Raw genomic sequence first — 8552 nt, forward strand, 5'->3', positions numbered from 1 at the left:
CCCGGGACTGGGAGTGACCGCAAGGGGCCGTGGGAGACGGGGACCCTCCAACGGAAACTGCAGATGGAGGAGGGGGACACCAGGCATCTGTGCTCCTGGAACTCAATCCACCCTAATTCCCCAAATTGTTCTTCATTAAAAAAAAAGAGAAAAGAAACCCAAAACAAACCAAACCAGGCCTCCTGCCCCACCACAGGACAAATATTTTGAAAGAAATCAAGAGGGAGGAGAAGGGCCTAAGGTGGTGCTGTCCCCAGTCATGCAGCTGGCCATCAGCTGGGGCAGGGTGGTGGGTCTCTAGAAGATCTCCAGGGAAGACAAATGGCCCAAGAAGAAGCCCATGGGGGTGTGCGGATGCTGGTTTGCCTCCACGTGCATGATGATGAGGGTTTTCTCAAGCACAAACACTATGCAGGTCATGAGAGAGAGAGGGAAGAGATTTACCTAAGGGCTGGGAACGTTCCCCATTCCGTAGGTATGGGGGACTGCATGATGGCCCCATTGCCCTTTCTCCACCTGTGAGGAAGAATATTTGGTTCAGTTTTAGTTTAGTTTTATCCTTGGACTCCCCGGCAAGGGTCATCTCTAGGGAAGCTGTGGGTTTCATAATGTCTATTTCTAAATTCCCCCCTCTCAAGTGAGCCTCTGCATCTGCCTCTCCTCTCTGCTTCTACTAACTATGGAGCTTCCTCAGGAGTTTCCTCTTCACCCAAGCTGGTCTCATCAGCTATGGACTCACCACTGCTCTTTGTGGGCAATTCTGGCTTTAAAGACCATCTGTACTGAGTTGTGCTGCCCCTCACTGCTGCCCATGGGATCCCCCACTAAAAGCCCCCTGAACAGGCCAAAGTCTTCCCCTCTGAGGTCTGACACCTGCACTCTGCTCCTCTCCTTCCTCAGGCTGCTCAAGAGTTGCACCCCCCTATTTCATGGTCACTACAGCCAAGGATGACACTGGTTTTCACGTCCCTCACCAGCTCTTCATGGTTTGCAAGGACCGGAGCCAGGTGAGCATCGTCTATGTTGGTCCAGCTGGTGGCTTTCCTAAGAAATTGCTCCAACATCCTCCAGAAACCTATTGGTCTGTTTTCACAGTGCTGTCTTCCCCCTCCAATGAATGTCAGGGTCATTAAAGCCCCCAGAAAGAGCCCCAGGTCACTGATCTGGAGACTTCCTTGAGTTGCTTAAGTAAGAGCTTGTCCACCTCCTCCCCTTGATTGCAGGTTCTTCATTTCCCGCCACGATGTTGCCCAAACTGGCCTCTCCTCCGATCCTCACCCACAAGGGCTCACCCAACCTGTTGACCTCCAGATTCATTGGACTCTTTGAAGAGTGTATCATCAAGAGGGTGAGTAAAGGATGGGGGAGAGGAGAACCAGAAGATGTTGAGAACGTAGGCCCGCAGGTGGAGACCCCAGTGCAACGTGCTTCCAATTCATGCAGTGGCTTGCATCTACCAGAGAGAGATGGGACTGAGCTGGCCTCACTGCAGGGGTGGGGATCAGTCACTTCCACACAAGCACCAAAGGAATCGGAGATGCCGCCTGGGGTGTCTGTCACACACCTGCTCTGAGGGGACGTGGCTTTCCTGCAGGTCCTGTGCTGTCCCTGCCAGCCACAGGCAGTCTTGGTGGAGAGCCTTGGCGTCTCACAGAGCCCTACAGGCCTGTATTTGGCCATTCAGTGAGCAGCTGCCCTCCCTTAGGTCGGGCTCCATGGGGATGTGTGAGACAACTCTTGTCACAGCCAGTGCACAGCTCGTCAATAGAGGTAAAGACGGGAGAAAGAGAGGGACTTCACTCTCCCTCGGGCACAGAACTCCATGTGGTCAGCTGAACACCTCTATGGGCGGCCCTGAACAGCGTGAGTAGGGAGAGGTGGTGATGTCCTAAATGTGGGCATCTGCCGTCATTTCAGCTGGCATCCTCACCAGGCCGCAGGATGATGCCCCCAGATGTTTCCCAGTCTCTCAGTACTGCTCCATTACCGTGGACTACGTCTGGCACCTCAAATGCCAGCAGGGGCTTGTGTGTCAACTCCTGGTCTCCATCTCTGACAGTGAGACCACAGAAAAGGAGTGCAGGTGCCTATTTGTAACAGGCGCCACGACCGAAGCAAGGGGAATCGCACCTCCTGTGGGTTTGTGGCAGGCAGGGGAGGGAGCTGAGGTCCCTTCCAGCCCCAGCACTACAAATCCAGCATGAGATGCCTCCATTGACTCAGCTGATTGCCTTCCCTCAGCATGGCTAAAGGAGATGCCTCCCTGGCAGTGTCCAGGTGTCCTGCCTCATGATGGGCCAAGGCAGGGGGATTCTCAGACCTAACTGTGTCTGGGAGAGGAGAAAGGACATTGCTGCAACCAGGTTCCTGGAGAGCCGCAGGGAGACCTGGAGGGAGCGCCGAGTGGGGTGGGGGGCAGAGAAAGTGACGTCTTGGGCAGGTGCCCTCCTCCGGGGCTGAGACAGGCTCCTGGGGTGGAGGGAGCTCCTGGGAAGCAGGCAGCAGTGCAGAGAGACAGCTCTGCCAAGGAGCAACTCCTCTGCCAAGCGCAGCAGGGCTCTGGGCAAAGGAGTAGGGCAGAGCGAGATTAAAGGCAGGCTGGAGTGGGAGGAGAGAGGAGAGCTGCAAGGGAAGAAGCCATTCCAGCCCTTGACACGGTAAGTCTCTTGGTGCAGGGCAATGCAGCTGCCGTTGCGGGAAGGGTCTCCGAAAGCGTTCATAGCCTCCAGCCTCCAGGGTCTGTCAGGAGGCCTCCCAGCCCAGGGGCTCATGTTAGACAAGGAGGAAGGGGTGAAGGCAGGGTGTGCAGCCAGAGCTGCGCAGGGCATTTCAGAGGGGACTTTTGCAGAGGAAGAGCAAGGCAGGGGATACCTTACAGGTAAAGAGCTTTCCTGAGGCTGTGCTTCCAGTTTCCTGCTGTTTCAGGACAAAGGGAAAAGGCACTGCTGCATTTGGCGAGGGAGCCTGAGAGTCCTGAGCTGCCACGCTGAGAGATCAGTAGGTCTGGTAGGAGCCAAGGCAACTGCTTCCATCCACTCCTCTACCTCCAGAGAGCACCAGCATCACCTTTGCTGGCCTCAGCAGGGTTTCTCTGACCTGCTCCTTACTGCCTGCAAGCGGGGAGTACCTCTAGAGATTGCCTGGAACTTCAGGTCAGAGCTGAGCAGACAGGAGTGGGTGATGGGGTCTGTGATCCCTGACAGGGAAAAACTGGAGGGCAGAGAAACAGTTCCCGGCAGGGATAGCTCCAGGCAGCAGAGACATGGGCAGAGAGCTCTAGGAAACTCCAACCCCAAATGGCATGGGATGGAGAATTTGGGAAGCTCCCTGTCATGCCCTCCAATGCAGACACCTTCCTCTGAGCAAGACCCCTGCTCTCGTCTCCCACCCAGCACAGCCTCTGCCCTCAAGGCTGTGTGGTCCAGGGCAGGAGTTGCCTCCTCTGCAGCCAGAGCTCTGGCACAGCAGAGGGGCATCTCTCCTGACACGTGGCCGCTTCCCTCTGCAGGGCAAAGGGGCTGAGAGCGACTGCCCTGCGCTTTTGCTAACTGGGAGGTGCTGTGCTCTGCTGGGTAAGGAGAAGGCTTTCCTGAGTGCCCGGACGCCTCTCCTCTCCTTGCTTCCCTTAGGAGGAGAGTCACAGAGTTCTTCTTTGTTCCTGCCCCTGCTTGTGCTGCTCTTCTTCCTGCTCGTGGGGTCCCTGGCAGTAACGGTGGTGGTGTGGGGCAAGGGGTGGGGGTGTGGAGTGCCTGCTCTGGCCCTGACCTGGAGGGCGCTGCCCTGGAGGTGTTTCCATGGGACCAAGGTGCCCAAGCCCTCTCTTCATTTTTCAGGCTCCAGACACTGCACTCAGTGCTTGGGCAATGAGGCACTGCTTCCCTTAGCAGAGAGCACCTTAAGACACCTGATTATGCTGGACAGGGAGTCCTGCGGGGCTGTGAGCATCCCTCCAGAAGGGCACAGCTCTCCTGCAGGACCTAGGAGATGTCTGAGAGCACCCGATCTGCCCATGCCAATCAGCATCCTTGCCCTGTCCTCTTCCTCATACTCCGCAGAGCTGTGCTGGAAAGGAGAGGTGTTTTGAACTCTGCACCTGGAACAGGACCCCTCTGCTCCCAGGACACTCCAGTGTCTTTTGCAGAGCAACCTCTGGGTGCAGTCGTCCTGCAGCTGAGAGCGGTGCAAGCCCAGAGCAGCTGGGCACCAGGCTGATGGACAGAGCAGCCCTCCTGCATGGGAGCACTGACGGAGGTTTGCACTGAGGCAACGGGGCAACCGGGGAATTTCAGCCCTTCCAAGACCATTTCCCAAGTGGGATGGGGGTGTCTGAATACTAAAACACAGTATAACGCAACATATTTGCTGCACCTCATCTCCCACCATCCTCTGGGGAAGAAAGCGTCCTTCTGGGCTTTTTGCCCTCCGCTCTAGTGCAGCACAGGGAACTCCTCCCCAGGAAGCCTCCCTCCAAACACCCGGGGCTGTTGCTGCCTCCATGGGTCCTTGCTGGAAAGCAGGGCTGACCCTTCCGGAGCCCCTGGGGAGAGGGCACGGCTCTGCACAGCACACTCAGCCAGCACAAACCAGAGCTGAAGCCTCGGAGCTGAGTAACAGCCCCCCAGGAAAGAAAAGCACCCTTAGGTATTGCACAATGAATGAATGAAATTTGGGTCAGAGAAGCTTCTCTGAATTTTTCTCTTTTCTCTCCTTTGGCAGTTTCCATGCCCAGAAGCAGCAGATGTCCAATAGCAGCTCCACGAATGAGTTCCTCCTCCTGGCATTTGCAGACACACAGGAGCTGCAGCTCTTGCACTTCTGGCTCTTCCTGGGCATCTACCTGGCTGCCCTCCTGGGCAACGGCCTCATCATCACCGCCATAGCCTGTGACGACCGCCTCCACACCCCCATGTACTTCTTCCTCCTCAACCTCTCCATTCTTGACCTGGGCTCCATCTCCACCACTCTCCCCAAAGCCATGGCCAATTCCCTGTGGGACACCAGGGCCATCTCCTTCTTGGGATGTGCTGCACAGGTCTTTTTCTTTCTCTTCTTCGTTGGAGGAGAGTATTTTCTTCTCACTGTCATGGCCTATGACCGCTACGTGGCCATCTGCAAACCCCTGCACTACGGGACCCTCCTGGGCAGCAGAGCTTGTGTCCACATGGCAGCAGCTGCCTGGGGCACTGGGTTTCTCAACTCTCTCCTGCACACGGCCAACACATTTTCGCTACCCCTCTGCCAAGGCAATGCCCTGGACCAGTTCTTCTGTGAAATCCGCCAGATCCTCAAGCTCTCCTGCTCAGGTGCCTACCTCAGGGAAGCTGGTGTTCTTGTGGTTAGTGCCTGTTTAGGATATGGGTGTTTTGTATTTATTGTGGTGTCCTATGTGCAGATCCTCAGGGCCGTGCTGAGGATCCCCTCTGAGCAGGGACGGCACAAAGCCTTTTCCACGTGCCTCCCTCACCTGGCCGTGGTCTCCCTGTTTGTCAGCACTGCCATGTTTGCCTACTTGAAGTCCTCCTTCATCTCCTCCCTAGTTCTTGACTTAGTGGTGGCAGTGCTGTACAGTGTGGTGCCTCCAGCAGTGAACCCCCTCATCTACAGCATGAGGAACCAGGAGCTCAAGGATGCCCTATGGAAAATGACCCAATGGCCGCTGTTTCATCGAGAATAACCTGCCTTCCCTTCTCATCACATTTCCCAGAGTCTTTCTTAGGCCAGGGGTCTGTCTTCTTCTCTCGCAATAATCCTGCTTCTAGATAATTTTCTGGGCTTATACTACTTGTCTTGAGGCTTGATCTTATTGTGTCTGAATGTTGCACAACACTGTGTGCTATTTGGCATGTACAATAGCAGCTCTTCAATAAATCAGAATCTCGCAGGTCCAGTGCCTGAAGGCTGGGCTCTTCCTCCAAAGCTGCTGCCAAGAAAATGTCCAAGGAAGTGTTTTTTTGAAGAGTCTGATCTCTTGTATCCTCAGTGTTTTGGGAGTTAAGCTCATGGTACTATTGTGTTCCACTGGACCAAATGTTCTGGATTTAAAAGCTCTCTTCTTGGTGTCCAGGGGCAGGGGAGATGGTCCATGAGCTCCCATTCTCTCCTCAGGTTTCTTCATGTATGACAGGACTGATGGCATATACGAGACTCCCTGGAAATGAATTTGGAGGGGTGAGGAGAGGAGAGGATGGGGACCCACCATGTGCCCTGGGGTTGAAATGAATGGAGGCTCAGAAGGTGAAAGGCCCTCAGATTTGAACCCCCTCCAAAAGCAAAACATGAAGCTATTGAAGCTGTTGAAGTGTCCAGAGCACAAGTCTTACGAGGAGCAGCTGAGGGAGTAGGGGTTGTTTAGTTTGGAGAAGAGGAGGCTGAGGGGAGACCTTATGGCTCTCTACAACTGCCTGAAAGGAGGTTGTAGTGAGATGGGGCTCGGTCTCTTCTCCCAAGTAACAAGTCATAGGATAAGAGGAAATGGGCTCAAGTTGTGCCAGGGGACATTTAGATTAGGTATTAGGAAAAATGTCTTCCCAGAGAGAGTGGGTAGGCATTGGAACAGACTGCCCAGGGAAGTGGTACAATCACAGTCCCTGGAAGTATTCAAAAAACGTGTGGATGTGGTGCTTAGGGACATGGCTTAGAGGTGGACCAGGCAGTGAGGTTAAGAGGTTGGACTCAATGATCTCTGGGGTCCTTTCCAACCTTAACAATCCTATGATTCTATGATTAAACTGAGGTATGCAAAACAAGGACTCTGCCATTGGAGTCAGTAGGAGCCCAGCAGGCAGAGGGCAGGGAGAGTGCAGAGATGCAGGAGCAGCCTGAGAAGCGCCAGGACTCTCATGCCGTCCTGGGGATTGGAGCTGGTGGGAGCAGAGGAGGGGCCAAATTCAGTCAGCGTTGGGCGTCACGTATAATATGAATTCAGGAGAGACAGAGAGCGCCTAACCTCTGTTTCCTTGTGCCCTTGGGGCCAGCACCATCCCTGGGGCTGATGCGGAGCCTGAACCCCCCCTCTCTTCTCCCCAGCAGCTGCTGTGCCCTTCAGAGGGACTGGGGCTGTGGGGTGAGTGCCCAGAGCTCTGCAGCACCCTGTGGTGGGCACTGCCATGGGGCCAGCCGAGACTGGGCTGCTGGGCTGGGCTGGGGAGAGGGCAGGGGAGGTGGGGAGAGGTGGGGAGGGGCTGGGCTGGGCTGGGAAGTGCCCGGGAGAGGAAAGCAGCAGTGTAGAGCTAAGCTGTGTGAGTGTGCAGGGTGGGGGCAGCCAGCAGGGTGCTGACAGTGCAGAGTCAGGCATCATGGTGAAGGAAGCAAGGCACCGAAGGTGCAGAAGAGAGGGGCCAGGTCTGTGCCATGTTCCCTGGACACTCTGCGGAAGCTGCCCTGGTAAAACTTTCCCAGATCCATCCCACACACTGGCTATTTCCATCTCTCTTGGGACATCCCATCCTTGAGAAGGGACCTCTGCTGCATGGTCACCCCCATCCTCCTCTGGGGCTCAGTGATACCCAACTCCACCACCAGTGTTCAGAAAAAGGGAAGCAGTTTCCTACTGACACTTATTACACACAAGCCCAATAGCTCTTGCCACAGCTGGTCTCTCAGCCAAGCCCGTTCTCAGGCAGATCCAGCTTGAACAGGTGCTCATGGCCTTGTCACAACAAATACTGAATATCTCCATTGATTGAGATCCCACCAACTGGAGTGGGTTCTTGTTCCTGTGCTTTGTTCTGAATGATTTCTAAGTAACCCCTCTCTCTCAGCCTCTCCTTGTCCATAATGTGCTCCAGGTCCCAGACACCCTTCTGGCCTCTGCAGGACTTGCTCCAGTCTGTCAGGGTCTTTCTTCTGCTGGGAAGCCCCATGCTGCATGCAGCAGTCCTGATGTGGTGCTTCTGTAGTGGGTTAGCCTTTGCCAGTATCCATACACCCACCCAGCTGCTCACTCACTCCCCTGCCTCAGCAGGACAAAGGGAGAAAATAAGATGGAATAACTCCTGGATCAAGATAAAGTAAAGGAAATCAGTTACCGATTGCCATCATGGACAAAGACCCGTTGACTTAGGGAAGATCAAATTCATTTGTTGCCAATTATAAAAAGATTTGGATTGTGAGAAACAATGAGAAAAATATTAAAGACCATTCCCCTCACACTTTCCCTCAGGCTCAAATCACTCCATTGTTCCCAGTTCTTCTACCTACCCCAACACCACCAGGAGCAGGGGGGATGGTGAAGAGGGGGTTAGGAGTCAGTAAAGAACACCTCTGTCACTCCTTCTTCCTCACACTTCTCCCCTGCTCCAGAGTGCGTCCTCTCCATGGGATCCCACCATACTTCTGGTCAAGGCTAGGTGTTGTTCCTTTCTTTCTCTCTTACTTTTCTCCTTTATACTCACAGAATGATGGAAATGCTGAGATTAGAAGGGACCTCTGGAAATCGTCTAGTTCAACCCCCCAGCTGAGGCAGGGTCAGCTAGAGCAGGTTGCTCGGTACCTTGTCTAGCTGAGTTTGGAATATCTCCATGGATGGAGACTCCATAGCCTCTCTTGGCATC

General features: G+C 54.5%; 1 protein-coding gene across 1 annotated transcript; it reads left to right on the top strand.

Moving 5' to 3' along the window:
• The first annotated feature begins 4738 nt into the window (after positions 1 to 4738).
• Positions 4739 to 5674, top strand: LOC148050631 (olfactory receptor 14J1-like). The gene has a single exon (XM_087741142.1). It carries the CDS (start codon positions 4739 to 4741, stop codon positions 5672 to 5674), a length of 936 nt encoding a protein of 311 aa, XP_087597268.1.
• The last annotated feature ends 2878 nt before the right edge of the window (positions 5675 to 8552 follow it).

The sequence above is a fragment of the Nipponia nippon genome, unplaced genomic scaffold (assembly GCF_047370975.1).
Source record: "Nipponia nippon isolate SJK-2023a ecotype South Korea unplaced genomic scaffold, ASM4737097v1 scaffold_78, whole genome shotgun sequence".
In the NCBI taxonomy this organism is placed as follows: Eukaryota; Metazoa; Chordata; class Aves; order Pelecaniformes; family Threskiornithidae; genus Nipponia; species Nipponia nippon.

Coding starts and splice junctions, on each gene's coding strand:
- LOC148050631 (XM_087741142.1), top strand. CDS start 4,739: ATGTCCAATAGCAGCTCCACGAATGAGTTCCTCCTCCTGGCATTTGCA.